The sequence below is a fragment of the Ursus maritimus genome, unplaced genomic scaffold, assembly GCF_017311325.1.
Source record: "Ursus maritimus isolate PB19 unplaced genomic scaffold, ASM1731132v1 scaffold_1, whole genome shotgun sequence".
NCBI classification, from domain to species: domain Eukaryota; kingdom Metazoa; phylum Chordata; class Mammalia; order Carnivora; family Ursidae; genus Ursus; species Ursus maritimus.
Window position 1 is genome coordinate 30027155 of NW_024423343.1, and position 16108 is coordinate 30043262.

The 16108-nt window shown below is 39.6% G+C and overlaps 1 protein-coding gene across 6 annotated transcripts in view; it reads right to left on the reverse strand.

Moving 5' to 3' along the window:
• The window catches only part of PARD3B (par-3 family cell polarity regulator beta), a 978033-nt gene that overhangs the window by 427851 nt on the left and 534074 nt on the right, over window positions 1-16108 (reverse strand). For all 6 annotated transcript variants that reach the window (XM_040641719.1, XM_008687551.2, XM_040641729.1 and 3 more), the window contains exons 8-10: window positions 15446-15804; window positions 12717-12856; window positions 11458-11586 (exon numbers count right to left, since the gene is read on the reverse strand). In XM_040641719.1, coding sequence (XP_040497653.1) covers window positions 11458-11586; window positions 12717-12856; window positions 15446-15804 — 628 coding nt within the window. The remainder of the gene's footprint in view (window positions 1-11457; window positions 11587-12716; window positions 12857-15445; window positions 15805-16108) is intronic.

Sequence of the window (16108 nt, forward strand, 5' to 3'; positions counted from 1 at the left end):
AAGAGAAGGAGGCAGAAGTGACACTGTGCAACCTGCGAGGCTAGACCTTAAGAGCCCCTGCATCTTCTGTTTTTGTTGTCCTGAGAATGTCCAGTAGGAAAGCTGGACTAGCTTTCTGGAGGAGAAAAGACACATTAACTAGAACCAGGGTGCCCCATCCAACAGCCAAAACCATCTGACAGCCACGTAAAGGTGACCATCTTGAACCTTCCCACCTTGCAGATGCTCCAGTTGAACGCAAGCCTCAGGAATAAACCTAAAGCCAGAACTTATAAACAGAGAACTTACGAACACAGACTTGATAAAAGAAGGCGTCAAATGGATCTTAGATTTGATGGATTTCTATATTATCCTTGGAAATAGTCTTGTTATTGACATGCAAGTTTTGCTCACATGATAGCATAAGTAGTCAACAGTATTAACACTATGCCAAAATGTTCCTTTCCTCTACTCCTCCCTTTTCTTCAGTTTTCCTTCCTGCCATTGGCTCATGCTTCTGCATATCCCTGGACTTTCTACTTTCCTTCCTTCTTTGAATCTATCCATGGCCCAAACAGAATCCCATCTCATAAATGAAATTTTTCAGAATTTTAAAGTCCTGATTGATTTCTTCCTTTTATATAACTTCTGGTTCACTATTAACCTCTTAGCTTGTTCCTTAAATTTGTGCAACTAAAAAAAAAAATGTGCACAACTCTTCCCCTCCCATCTGCCGTCCCTACAGATCATAGGTAGTATGCCAAATTCTTGTTTCTCTAATGACACTCAGCATTGTCCATAAGTTCTCGGAGTTCAGGGATCATGTCTGAATACATTTGAGAGCACACAGTGTGTGGCATGGCATCTAGAACCCATACATGTTTAATAAATATTTGATCAGCTAACCTGGGAATAGTAGGTGTTCAGTATTTGTTGAACAACTGAGTCCTTTCATCATCAATACGGACCCAGGAATAGAGGGCAATAGAGGGCTGACAATTTTCCTGAATGACGATCTCTCTATAAGCATCAGAGAAGAGAAACATTCGGTCTCAGGGAGTTGGAATGCAAGCAAATAACGGGTAAGATGTTTTGGTTGGGTGTTTTTGTGTTTTGCCATTTTGGGGTTTGTTTTTTGTTTTTGGTTTTGTTTTCTGCTTTTTTGTTTCACTGTGTTTTTCCCCTCCATTGGGAAGTCAAGGGTCTATAGATGAAATATGTAGCTTCTGGGAAGGAGAGGAGGGAGAAGGTGAGCCCTTTCAAGTTAAGCTGAAAGTCTGTAACTCCCCTGCAGGGTGCTAAGGTCAGCAGTTCCATATACCAGGAGCCACAGACTCCAATATTAACGAAATAATGACCATCAAGGGGAGGCTTTGTTGTTCTTGAGGATACTTTTCTCCTTTCTCCTACTATTACCTCCATCTTCATCGCCACCCAGCACTTTAATGTAATTTAATGCAATGTACCATTGTCTTCCTCTTCATCACCACCTGGCTTTTTAATGTAGAAACGTAATGCAGAAATAAATATATCCCGTAACAGAGAGATACCACACTATTATTTGTGTCCAGAAAGGCAGGATGAGAGGTCAGAAGAAAGAAGAGAGGAAGGAAGAGGAGAGAATGAGGAAAGGTGGGAAAACTGAAACAACATTTCAAGCTGTTAAACAATCCTTCCTTTGCTCCTAAGCCTCTAAGAAATGCAAAGAATTAATTACGGAAAGACTAGGTGATAAAAGTCCTTCACATAACTCAGTAAGTGGCCAGGAAACATAATTGAACTGCTTTATAATTGAATATCCTGCCATCGGGACAGACTTAAAGAAGGGTAAACTTAAAGAGACATAACAATATTAAGTGTTCTTTTGTCTTTTTAACATTTGTGATTAAACATTCTTTTTAGAGAGGGACCTGGGATAGTGGTGGGGCTTCATTTAGGCAGCAACAGGAACTGAATAGCATGTGATTTGTACTTGGGCATCTTAATTTAAGTAATTATAATATCTTAAAGGAAAACGCATCTTAACTCCTTCAACGTTTTATTACATCTGACAAGTTCAGTACAAGGGCACCTATCTATTCGTGCATTATGCGTCATATGTTCTGCACACTCATTAAAAATAATGAGAACATATTTAAAAGTCATTGCCCAGAGAATCTTTGGGGACGGGGCACGGGAAGAGGTAAGTGGCAACAGATTGTGATTTAAGTGTCTATCTCTGTTTTATCAGCCCTTAGGAGGAAAAAAAAAAAAAGAAGTAGCAATCTTAAGCTGATATTCTTTAATGATAAAGATCACACATTGTCCTGAAAAACAGGCAGATGAAACATGTTCAAACCCCTAAATACACTTTCAAAATGAACTGGACTGTAGTGGCGGCTTCACAAGTACGGTATTTACTTTAATAACAGCTGGAAAAGCGAACCACAATCAATTAAGGCTGTATTTTGTTCCCCCTTAGTCTTTAAATATCCTTTACAAAATGATCGCATTTCCTTATCTTACACCAAATGTACCTTAACACACGTACTGATCACAGTCAGGGAGGTAATTAAGCAAATCAAGGTCGTCCCCCGAGTTTTGTAACCACCTTCTTATCCAGCTGCTCTGTATCCACAGCTGGCATAAATTCTTGGAAACATTCAGCTAACTGGATAATAAGGACAGAATCTGTGGTTGGTTACAATATTGCTTTTTCTGAGCTGTTTAAACATGTATGTTTAGAAAATTCTTCTTTTTAATCTAACCATCAGAAGCCTAATCATGGCCACAGTGGCCACTAATAAGACATCTGTCCTGTGCCGTGAGAGGACAGTTGAATCTCACGGCCCTTCATCCTTAACACTGCAGGAGAATGCAATTAGGCCCCAGTCCTGAAATGTCACAAGAGCTTCTTTTCAGCATTGAACACTTCTTCTTCCACTACCTTCCAATCTCCAACAAAACCATTCTTGTGATAAAAGTCCTAAGTGTTTTCATTCTGACACCTGGAAGCCATACAACCAGGCAAAATGGCCAGCAACTTCCTCCATCTGCTTTAATAATGCTGAACCAGAGCATTTATCATCATCTATTTTATCAAGACTAGATTTTGCTGACAAGGGTTCAGTAAACTTCTTTCAGGTATAAGTACTTCCCAGGGAGTAGCAAATGACTACTAATCCCTCAGCCTTGTGGGTTATCGAATGCATTCAAAAACTTGCCAAAGATGAAGGATCTCATCCCTTAGGACACAGAACAACTGAAAGAAGGTGTGATGCGCAGCCCAGTGAGGTAGAAATCTTAAAAAAAAAAAATTCTGATTTTGCAATGTCTCTGTGCCTCATTTTCCCCATTTTTAAGAGAGATAGGAAGGGCTGAACATAGTTGCTTTGTGACCGTAAATGAGGATCACTTTCTTAGGAGCTTTGAAATCTTCACCACGAGTTCAAGCATGGCAGGAGGGGGGCGGGGGAGGTAGAATATGGTGCATATAAGGGGCCAATGGAGCATCTCTCTCCCTATAGCGTGCCATCTTGGAGACAGAGAGGAAGGGAGAAGGGACGGAGGTGTAACTGCAAACAGATACCAATAACCCAATCTTCTAGACCGCCCTAGAAGCACCTCTCTTTGGTATGTGCTTAAATCTACAAGTTACAAGGTGGCACACAACAAATTTTGAGCACAATCAAATTGAGTGTGGGAATTTAAAAGCACAATCGAGTCGGGCCTGAAAAAGTCAAGTACAATTGAGTTTGCCTAAATGAATCAGGTGTAATTGAGTTGAGTAACTGGATTGTGCTCAGCACTGGCCCTTTGCCAAAACGAGAGGCACATGACCAAAGAGACGCAACTCAATTGGCCTTGAATTTTTCACAGGATATTTTTCTAGGGCAAAAAAATTGTTTGCAAAATTGAAAGATAAAGTTGAAAACTTGGTTATTGGAATTAGTCAGGTGTAGTCACTAAGTTATCCTGCAGGCCTTGAGGCTCTTTATAACAAAACCACTATTTCAATGATCCTCAAACTTGAGGTAAGCATCAGAACTATCTGGAGGGCTTGTTAAAATACATCTTCAGCTCCAACCCTAGAGTTTCTGATTCCTCAGGTCTGAAAGAAGCCTGAGAATTTGTACATGTGACAAATTCCAAGGTAATGGTATTCTGTTGATCTGAGGCCACACTTTGAGAAGCACTTCAACTGAGATTGAAGCATTTAAAAAATACTTTAAAATACTTTTAAATTTTTAAGAAATAATATTTTAAAGTATTAGGCAATGATACTTATTGTCTACGTCTTTACAAATAAACTGTACAACTAGATTATGCGTATGTATTCAGATGATTTAAACTACCTAAACTGTCATTTATACTCTAGACTATTTTTTTTTAATGGGAGGGGAGGGACGGATGGAGAGGGAGACAATCTGAAACAGGCTCCACACCCAGCGTGTGAGCCCAACGCAGGGCTTGATCTCCTAACCCTGAGATCATGACCTGAGCCGAAATCAAGAATTGGATACTCAACACACTGAGCCACCCAGGCACTCCTCATTGCCATGCTCTCAGTACTACCCCTAACCTCACTGTCTCGTGTAGCGATAACCAGAGATTGCTAACACTCTGAAATGTGAGGAAATCTATGCATATTATTTTTATTTGGTTTAAAGTAATTGTATCAGGAACGATAATGCATTAGATACAGATTAGACATAGAGTAGGAGCCACAAGGCCTTTAGCCATGCCTTTTGCAGCCTTCTATATCATCTGCTTTAATAATGTGTAGCTTTCATTTATTTAGTCAACAAATATTTACTGAACGTACAGTGTGCATCAGACACAGGAAACAACAACACAAGATAACATTATTTGACACTCACTGTGTATTAGCATCTATGCTCAGCTAATTTTCACAACACCCTACAAGATAGGTGCTGTTATTATCCTTATTTAACAAATGAGGAAACTGAGACACAGAGAGGTTAGGAATGCAAAGCAGGGATTCACATTCCATGTGTCCTATTCTAAGAACTTTACACTCATCTCTAATGCTGACAGGCTCTTAGGTAGACAATACTCTGATCCCTGAATTAGGGGTGAGGAAGGGGGGTGGGTGGCTCAGGGAAGTAACTTAATCAAGACCATTCAGCCTGTAGGTTGTAGAGCCAGGATTCAACCCGAGTCTGACTGATCCCAGATCCCAGGCTCCTAACGATTATATTATAGTCAAATCCAATAAGCTCTTAGCAGGTATCTGAATGTCTTTTCACCTCTTCCAATTTATTTCAAACAATACTATTTCTCATGTTAACCCCTGCTCAGTAAGCTGTCAAGTTGGGCCGCCTACCATCTCCCTGATGTATTTTACATTTTCTAATCTCAGAGTATTTGAAGATGCTGTTTCCTTCCCCCCGTAGCTCTGCATTTTGAAATCCTACTCAATTGAGACCTTTCTCAAACACTATCATGTTCTTCAAGGTTTTCTTGGTCCCCCAACTTTGAAGCCCCATAACACTTCATTGAATAATTTGACCAACTCCTACTCTTCTTTATAGGCTAGAAGCTCCTTGAGGACATGAACACATCTTATTCAACTCTAGAGTTCATGCTGCAGAACCTTGCGTAGGATCAGATGACAACTGCTTGAATGGAATTTCACTAAGCAGGGAAAAATACTGTAGAGAGAAGCAGAAATGGAGACTATATTTTAGCGAGGATTCCATCTTAAGTCACAAGAACTATGTTATTTGGAGAATCCATAAAATGCAGCGGCGTTTTGACTTCTGCATAATTATTTAAATTCCAAAACATAACTCCTGCACTTTGGTTTAGGTAGACAAATCATTCTGAAATCATCCTTCAATTTCTGCTACTTATCCACAAATAGCTGCTATAGTATTCATTCTTCCTTAAGTACCTTGGTTAATTAAGCATGGAATCATTTGAATCTAATAGCCAAAGGGAATAAAATAATATATCAGTTAAATGAGGTTCATCTAAGATTTCAAACGAAAATTCTTGCATGATTTATGATATTAAATAATTTGACATCTGAAGGTATGAATTTTTCACTTCCTAAGAAGATAAACAGTAAAGGAGTGGGAGCCACATGTTATTTGCAAAGGCAGTCAGGGATTGGTAAATATGGTGGTCCTGGACCACACTAAGCTCAGCGCCTACTCAGGGAGCATCCACACGAGCGCGTATGTGGAACATTTTTCCCCCCTCAGCGAAAGCAGTATTCCTAAGTGAAGGTCACATCGGCGTGGCAAACATGGCTGGCTACGTTAGGATCTCAGTCATGCCAGGCAGCAGCAACTTGCTTGCTTGAAATATAGTTAATCCCACTTGCAGAGGCCGGCATTTAATAGCAGGTGAACTTGGCAGGTAGAAATTATAAATACATTTGAAATTCTCTCAGCTCGCTTTACCCGCCAGGGGTTGCTGTGATTTTCAGGATAATTTAAAGATAAGCCAGCAGGTCAGAACATGAAACATTAAAGAGGTTAACAAAGGAATGGGACCATGTTTTTTCCTCCCCAGTAAAGGAAAGAAGACATACACACACGTGCGTGTGTGTGTGCACCTACATGACAAACAACACAGTCTCGCTCGCTTGCGCGCACGCTCTTTCTCTCTGAAGCTCTCAAAATAAAAAAAAAAAGGTATGACATCAATCGAAAACCTTTAGTTTTTCATGATCTTTCCTAAACTGACAGTCTGCATAAGAACCCAAGAATTTGGGGGGCCAGGGATGGGAGAGAAGTCGTAGCATGTGTCTGTCACGGAAAACAGCAAACAAAGCGCTGATTATGAGCACAGTGCTCACTCATTTCAAGTGCAGACGCAGACACTTTCACCTTGGGATTCTATTACCAACACTAACCTCAAAGCCCCTGTTGCAAAAACGTTCCTTATGTGAACACCTCTTTAATAAACTCTCACCCAGTTAGGGGGTGAAGACTTCAAAGGGTCTTCCAGCTTGGGATTCTGGAAAGATTGCTTTTGAAACACAGTTCCTTTGGTAAAGATACTAGAAAGAGCTTAAATAGTTGTGATGCTAGTACATGAATTCCTCTCATTTGATGTGCAGCCCGGCCGGCCGCAGATGCAATGAAGGCTGGCTAAATGTGCTGCTACATTTGTGATACTAACCAATTGCTTGGGAGGAAGGACGTGGAAAGAATTCAGCAGAGTCCTCCCGTGGCAGGTCAGGAGACATAACCAGGAAATGGGTGCTCAGGCCTTAGGAATGACAGAGGGTCACATCCGAGAGAGACCATCCTATATTGGGACTTCCTGTATAACTGCTGACCACATGCTCCCTTGGCTCTAAGTGTTAAGACTTTACAAGGAGCTAAGATAGCGAGGAAGTAAGGAAGACTGAACTGTCGGAAACTAGGCAGAGCAGCGCCGTTAAGAGGGGATCCAGCTCCTGAAACAGCAAGGCTGGAGAGAAGGGAGAGGATGGTTTCTTAGAACAGGAAAACAATAAACACGGTTTGTTTTCTTCAAAGGAGATAGAACAAGACAAAGGCAGGAAGTGCTGTCCTTCCTTCATCCTGCCAGATTTTCAATGGAAGTCAAGTGTGTGCATCAGTCATGATAAGGGAGAAGAGACCAAAGTGGTAACACCTTCGGTTTTTTTGAAAGAAAAATACAGAGATGTGTCACATAGCACACTGTTCTTCATTCTGTTCTTTCAAATAGTCCTGTGCATGTCACACTATGAAGTGATTCACAGTGAAATAGTGCCGTGCGTGCCTAACATGACCTCTCTTTAAACTTCCTGTATGGTTCTTGCCACGTAGTGCTCAAGGAAGGCATTTGGGCTGGACAAAGAAGACAATTCCATATTTCTTCAAAACAAGGATTCTGGGTCCACATTACTTCGGTGCTTATAATCTGCAAAGGCTTTGCTTTGCTGTGGTTACAAAGAATATTCCACATATTTAGATAATTAGAAGTCGAATGTTTTTAAAGAGTCTAGACTGTTTGCCAGAGAATTCTAGGAGAAGAGATACTAACCACATGCCTTCCAAATTTGGTATAAAACTAAAAACAATGAGACCAAATAATTTATTTGCACTCATAATCTCACAGTTGCACAATTAATTTAATATGTTCCCTGGGGGGCTTGGCCTATGATGTCACTTTTTGGGATAGAAATCAAACTTCACTAAATTCTATTACATGAGAGTGAACTAATACAGGCTGCCTGACTTATGGATTTAGTTTCAAACCAAAAAAACTTTTTTTCCTTTATTTTGTAATTCAGTATTTTGGACACCAGTATGTATTTTTAAATGATAATTAAAAAATCAATGTTCAAAATAATGGTTAGTCCCAGGCAAGCCTGATTAGATCTATTTTCCCCACAAGGGATCTAAAGTGTAGTATTGTGCTTTTATTGTGTTTAACACTACAGAAGTGACAAGGTACTAGAATAATTACAGCTGGCATATATTGAGGACTTAAAATTGGCCAGGAACTACGCCAAGAGATTTGCATGTATGATCTCTTTTAATCTTCACAACAATCTTATGATAAAGATGGGGCAAGTGAGTCTTAGAATGATTTTGTGAGCTGCTTGAGATCACACTGGAACACTGAATAATGTGGAGCTTCCAGAGTTGAACTCCAGAGACGATGCACGACGTGTTAAGAAACCCACACCTCTAGGTCCCGAGCAGTGCAGGACCATCAACAGGTTACTCCACCACACTGAACCTCTGTTTTCTCATCTGCAAAGTAGATTTGGACATACTGATTCTTTCAGCCCCTTTACTCTGAAAATGCTATTTTTATATTCATTAACTTCCAGCTGCAATTATCTGTGATTGAGAATGCATTCAGAGTTTTAACCGGGGTAAGGTCACATCCTTCCCCCCCTTACCTGGGGGAGAGAGAAAGCTTCTAGAATGATTTGCTGTGAAGTTAAGAATTCTAGAAGACACAGAGAAAGGGGTAAAAGGAACTATTAGATGGGAAACTGAGGGAACAAGTTCTCAGCTGGAGCTCTGTTATTAGGCTCTTTTGCTGTCTGGAATGTTTCTTTCTCTCTTTTTTTTAAAGATTTTATTTATTTGAGAGAGAGAACACATGAAAGAGAGAGAAAGAGAGAGAGAGAGAGAGAGAGAGCATGCACAAGTGGGGTGGAGGGGCAGAGGGAAAAACAAACTTCCTGATGAGCAGGGAGCCCCACACAGCAGCTCCATCCCAGGACCCTGGAATCATGACCTGAGGTGAAGGCAGACACTTAACTGACTTAGCCATCCAGGCACCCATGGAATATTTCTCTTTCTATTCAGGGTTTCACTCATAGTTCAACAGAATACACAGTCAAAACTTCTTTCTTTCTTCTCCAATCCCTGACACAAGCACATAGACCCACCAAAGTTTTCTAAGAGTTTTATCTCGAGCAACCGAAGAGTTGGACAAGAAGTGAAAGGCTTCCTGTTATATGTACATGCTGCCTCTTTCTAATTGTTTCTTCTCACTGTGACCCTTGTAGAGAAAGACCTAGGCCTTTGGATAAATAAAGGATTGAAAGAAAAATCCATCCGTGTTTTAGAAAAAAATCTGGACTTTAAGTTTCTGCAGCATTTCTTTTTAGGAAGAGTAAGGAGCTTAAGTGAGCAAATGAGATGGAAATTCAAGATTCTGCCCTCCCAAATGGCTGGCAATGGAGGAGCCAACTAGAGGAAAACAGGCGGGGAGTACAGTCTTTACAGCTCACACCACCCAATTTTCTTTCCTTCCCTGTTTTACTGCAGATCTTCCCAGAACATTCAATAGGGCAAGGGGAAAAATGGACAAGATGATGGGAAGAAGGAAGGACCGGAAATGTGGTGGGAAGAGGGTCCTTTGGTCAGTACTAAGGAGCATCAATAAATGAGAGGTCTTTCAGGAAGGTTGTATATTCAAACGTGAATATAAACATAGATAACAGAATATTAGGCTTAGAGTAGATATCTTAGAATTTATTTATCTAGTCTTATCACCTTACCAATAGGAGATTTTTTTTCTAGAGCACCTCTGACAGATGGTGAGGCTGGCTCTGTTCCAATATTCTAAGTTGCCTGTTTTCTTCTTGGACAGCTCCAATAGTTAGAAACAACTGTAACTTGCAACATTATCACTTCCAAATATTTGTTCTGGTACCAGCGCAAGGAGGGCAGGAAATGAGTCTTAATTATTTTTGTATCCCCAGAACCTCCAAATTACTGCACAACATGTACTTAGTAAGTTATTAGTCAGATTAATACATAAGTACGCTAATGGACAGAAACTACCCGAAGAAATGTATTAATAAGTTTACTTCTCTAATCCATACAAAAACTCCTTACGTATTTGATAGCAATAAAAATGTGTCCTAAACTTTCTCTTTTTCAAGCTAACTACAGTTTTCTTAACTAACCCTCACTGGTTCTGATGATCTAACTCTGAGAGGTAATTAAAAATCCTTTTTTACCACATCTACTCCTTTTTGTTATTGGCCATAAAAGTCCTTTGAATTTTTCTATAGCCTTCTTAAATACATGTCAATAATAAAATAATAGGTGTTCATTATTTTAAAAATGAGAAAATTAAAATGTCTCCTAATCCCAACATTCTGGGTATATCTTTTGCCGGTTCTTTGGGGATTTTTGTTTTTTGTTTTTTAAAGATATTTTAATGTAGTCTGATCATGCTGCATATATCATTTATACACTACTTTCTTCTTAAGGCACTCTGAACGTTTTCTCGTGTTATTATCAGTTCATCACCAAGACCATTTTAAGTAACTATTATCTTTCATTGGAGAGCTATCTAGTTATTTATCTAACCAATACCTTATGATTGTACAGCGCCCAATAGATCACTACAATAAATAGGACTTGAGAAAAAAAATCAATGTACATGAATTTTTTCCATATCTATGATGATCAGTTTAGGACAGATTACTAGGTGTATAGTTAGTAGGTCAAAGAACATACATTTTAACAAGACTTTTGAAACTCTCTTCCTCAGGATACCTTTCCTGGCCCTCATGATTAGGTTAAATTCCCTTGTGACATGTGCCTATAGCATCCTGCAGTTCTTTTTCATCACCTTCATCACCACTTTGAAGACTTGGTCCTATTTTATTTCCTTTTAGACTGCAAACTGCATTAAGGTGGTGCACAACCATTTTTGCTGACTGTGTTTTGCATAAAGCTAACATATAGCACAACACTCAAAGTATATTTTATTTAGTTGAATATTGTTAAATTGCTTCCTTAAAAGGGTGTTTGAATTTGTATCCTGGAAGCACTGTTAGCACATGTCCAACTCACTGCATTAATATCATAAAGCCATGACACCCCCAAATGGGACCAAAAAAAAACTCTTACTGTGATTCAATTCTTGTTACAAATGAAACCTGTGACTTAGAACTCATCTCTCAGCTACTATGAATTCACTGGGTATGTTAAACTCTGCATTGAAGATTCAGTGAGACTATGACCTGAACATTACCAGCTCTCGGGGAAGAAAAGTTCCTTCTTGACGGGCGATGACCAGCGATGCTGTCTCTCCTTGCTTGGTGCTCCTCAGCATGGCCACAAGCTCTTCCTGAGTTCGCCCAGTGACATCTCTGCCATTCACCTAACGGGTGCCATCATATGGACAGATTACAACACTCTCCATCTCCTTCTATGCTAGACAGTTTCTGAAAGTAAGTAGCAAATGGGCCCCTACAATGAATATAGCTCTGAAAAGATGAAAACTGAACACATGGACCCAAACCAACAGTGTTCAAAGGACCAGTATTACACTGGCCATCATTATTATGGTACTAGATCATTTAAGATAGTCAGGAATTCGTATGAGCAGCTTCTCCTAAGACAGCACATTTTTACAAGGGGGCATCAAACTGACAGCAGAGAATAATTCCTCAACTAGGAAAGAGGTGGATTTCAGATGCTAAACTGGCACCATTTTCTGCCTAATACCAAAAAATAAAAAATAAAATAAAATAAAATAAAATAAAAGGACCATGATTACATGGCAAATTACTTTGGCAGCAAAAGTCTTCTGTTATAATGAAACAGTGTTCATCATGTTCAGATAGTCGCCCAGTCATCACAGATTATCAGACATTGTAATCTGGAGCTATAGTAGTCATTTGATATATCTTCTTTCATAATCCAGAACTATAAAAAAATCTATAGTGTTGCCTCCATGCCATGAGAAAGTTAATAGAACCAGCCAGTTTCAACAAGGACGATTTCTTGAAAGGTAAGTTGAGACTATGTATTTAGCTAAGAAGACAATGCTACCGAACAAAAATGCATGGGGGAAAAGCCTCTCGCTTTGGGTAGTTCCGAACACTTCTTTATAGGGATAGATGAACCTGAGACAGGCTGGCCCATCCCTAGGAGAAGTTTAAAGAAACTGTTACCAGAGTTTGGCTATCACTTTGAAATTCTTAGCCCTAACTGCAATTATGATGAATTCCCAGATTTGATCCAAATTTCCCAGGGACCCTAAGAGGCGGAAGTAAGAGAAAACAGGGAAAAGTTTGCAGTGTTACTTGTCCTTCTATCACTGACCTAAGGGGGACTAAGAAGATGCTTCCTATTAACTAACGTTTTTTTTTTTTTATATATATAATTAAAGTCCTTATCTTGTCTATAAGTGATAATTTTCAATATATTATATTCAAAATATAAATATTAACATATTTATTTTAACACCAAGGATATTTTATTGAAGATATTAATTCCAATTCTTACCTCCAAAATTCTGTCCCCTGATTGTAGGCGGCCATCTTTTATTGCTGCTCCCTTTGGTAAAATGTTTTTTACAAAAATGGGACCAGGCCCATGTATGGAAGAGTCTCTGGTAACCACAGTGAAACCCAGTCCTTCAGGGCCTAGTGTGTGAGACCAGGAAAATGCATGGTCACCTTAAGCAGAAACCTTCCAGTAAAATCTACTTAATTTAGACTAATGTAGAATAAGTAAAATATTTACATTCCAGCAAATATTTTAAATTCACTTCAGTTGTTCTGGTTGCAAATACAGATTATAGTTCCTGACAGGCCATGATGGTTTCAAAGTGAATTTAGGGCCCAATGCAGATGTGTAACACTTTCGTCTACTGAGGCCCCAGAAGAAATGCCACATGTTACCCATAAACTCAGGAGATTGATTTCTCGGTAAACCGTGAGCAGCCAAAGGCCATCTGACATGAGTTTTGTCAGGCGCTCACTCAGCTAGCCACCCTGCAGCTCCCCTCACCTGGGCCTCGATTCCTCCCGTGCTGCACGCCCCTGCTCCCGCCCTCACCCTTGCTGTCCCATTCTCTTGCATCTCAATCTCTCTCTCTCTCTGAGTACGTGGTTTTCACTTTATCTGAAGGTATGCTCAAATATCTCTGCCCTAAAGAATCCTTACTTCAATCTTACTTCTTCAGTCTTCCACCACCAATGACCTACCCATGATCACGTCCACTAATTTTTCCTCTTCTGATCTGTCCCTTTCTCTAGCTTTTACACTTCTCACCAATTGTTCTCTTGAAATTAATGGCCCCCTCTTTGGTTTTCATGTCTCTATTTTCTGCTTATTTTCCTACCTCTCTGATCACATCACGTCTACCACTGTCTCCTACCCACTGTTCTCCCAGATGAACAAAGATATTCCCCAAGGATCTGCCATGGAACAATTTGTTCTCTAGAGTCTCTGCCTTGGCCAGCTCCTGGCTCCAACTGCCATCTCCCTGTGGATGACACCGAAATCTCTTTGGCCCTAATCTCTCTATGGTGTCTGTTCCCTCAATAGGACTATGCACACACTTTCACCAGCATTTTCAAACGTCACTATGAATTTCCTTCTCCAATTCAGATCCTGGTCATTTCACATATACTCATCTACTAAAAATTCTCATTTTTAGTAACGGTATCTCCACTAACAAGCCATCTGCAATTCCTTGTTCTCTGCCCTCCTTTATCCAGTCAGCAGGCAAGGCATACACACATATTATATTTAGATAGATTCAATGTATCCTTTACTGATCCTTTGTTGTTTGATCTCTTTTCTGGTGTACCTTTTTGCTGTCAGATTAATCTTCCCAAAGTATAGCTGTGATGGCATATTCTTTATTTTTTCATTCAAGGCTTTCTGATGCATTCTTAAGGTTACCTTCTGCGTCTGATTTATCTATCCTCAAAGCACTCAAACCCATGTCTAATACATAGCTGGATAATTTGTACAAAAATGTAACTGATACATTTATATAAAAAGCCTAGGGGCACCTGGGTGGCTCAGTTGGTTAAGTGGCCAACTCTTGGCTTCAGCTTGGGTCATGATCTCAGGGACCTGGGATTGAGCCCTTGGGTCAGGCTCCACGCTCAGTGGGGAGTCTGCTTGTAGATTCTCTCTCTCCCTCTTCCTCTTCCCCTCTCCTTGCTCATGCATGAACCTGCACATGCTCACTTACTCTCTCTCTTCAATCACTCAGTCAATCAATCTTAAAAAAAAAAAAAAAGGCTAATTGCTAAGCACACAGGTGAATTTGTGCCTCCTGGTCAATACAGTTTCTTCTCAGGACAGAATTCTTAAGGGGCACAAAATTCTGACGAAAGGATCTTTCAGAATAACCACTTTGCCCTAATTAAAGGTGCATGTTATTGTTTTTTTATATATGTTAATAAATATTTTAAAACTACCTTGTGATCATTAAATTCTGTATTAATTCAGACAAAAATTTGAGCTCTCAGTTTCTTTTAAATTAAGTCTTGAAAATCACATCAGATTGCAGAAGGGTGCAGTGGGGGAAGGGATTATCAGGAGGTTAGAAATAAATAAAAGCACAGAAGTACACGAAGCCTTATGTATATAACATTGCATAAATATGCATGTATGCACATGTCCTAGTCTCATTGATCTGGGTTTGAAATGCACAGAAAATTGGGAAAGATGAAGACAAGGTTATGCATGCTTTTGAAATTAAGTATGTTTTGAAAAGTTGTTTGCAATGTTGAATTAGTGAAATTTCAATTATATAATTATATATAATAATTATCAATTATAATTATCACATGTTTGCTTTTTGGGGACTAAATGTTTTGCTGGTATAAAACTGGCTTAGAGAACCAGAAACATATATGCCCTTTTTAGACCTGACCTACGGGGTGCTACAAAAATCACTAATCTTGCTCAAAATAGGGTTCAACTGCATCTCTGTGCTTCTTAACTACTGTGTTTCCCTCAAGTTTGCAACAGCTCTTTCCATTTCCCAACATGTCTTTATCATTTTTTTTTGTTTCAAATAATCTATACTCTCCAGCAGAAAAGAATAAGAAAGTAGCAAAATTTCAAGAGATTTAAGTTACCTGCTTAAATCTATTCTTTGATACAATTAAATGAAGGGAGAATTAACAAAATTAGCCTTAATGCATTTCTCTTAACCAATTTTACATGTTACAATAATAGAATGCTATTAAGCATAATTTAATAATTACCTTTCTTTAGGTCAATCTTAATTTTCTTTGCATTCTTCTTGCTGCCAAACCCCATGAGAGGGGAGAGTGAGGGAGAGGATGGCTTTCTACCCAGTCTCGGTACCCGGGGGCTCTTGCTTTGCTGCAGAGAGGTCAAAGCATCCTCTTCAGGACTACCTGTTCCTATGAGATTTATGGTTTTTATTCCTGATATCCCATGGACAGGAGGCGGCAGCTTTGTTCTCAAAGGACCATCATTGTTACCAAAAATGTTCAGTGGTCCAATGACTGATTTTTCATACTGTTCACGGTTTTGAGGTGGAAGCACATGGAGGAGCACGCTGGGAGATTTCATCGCCTGGCGGAAGACATCTTGAGCCCTTCAAAGAGAGTTAGTGAATATGTAACAATACCACGTTCTAGCATGCCACCCAAAGCACCCCGCATCGTGGCAACGGGAGCACACAGCGGCATAAGCATTGGAGAAACTGTCCCTGTTACCACCAGGATGACTGCAAACTAAAATCTAATCACCACTTGAGACTTGCCCACCAGGCGCCCTGACACTGGGTTACACATGCATTAGTAACGTGCGCAATTCTCCAGTTGAATCTTTTAAACAACTTCCTCAATCCTCTCATTTTGTCTTTAGTAAGCACAATTCACCCTTACTTTGCAAAACGA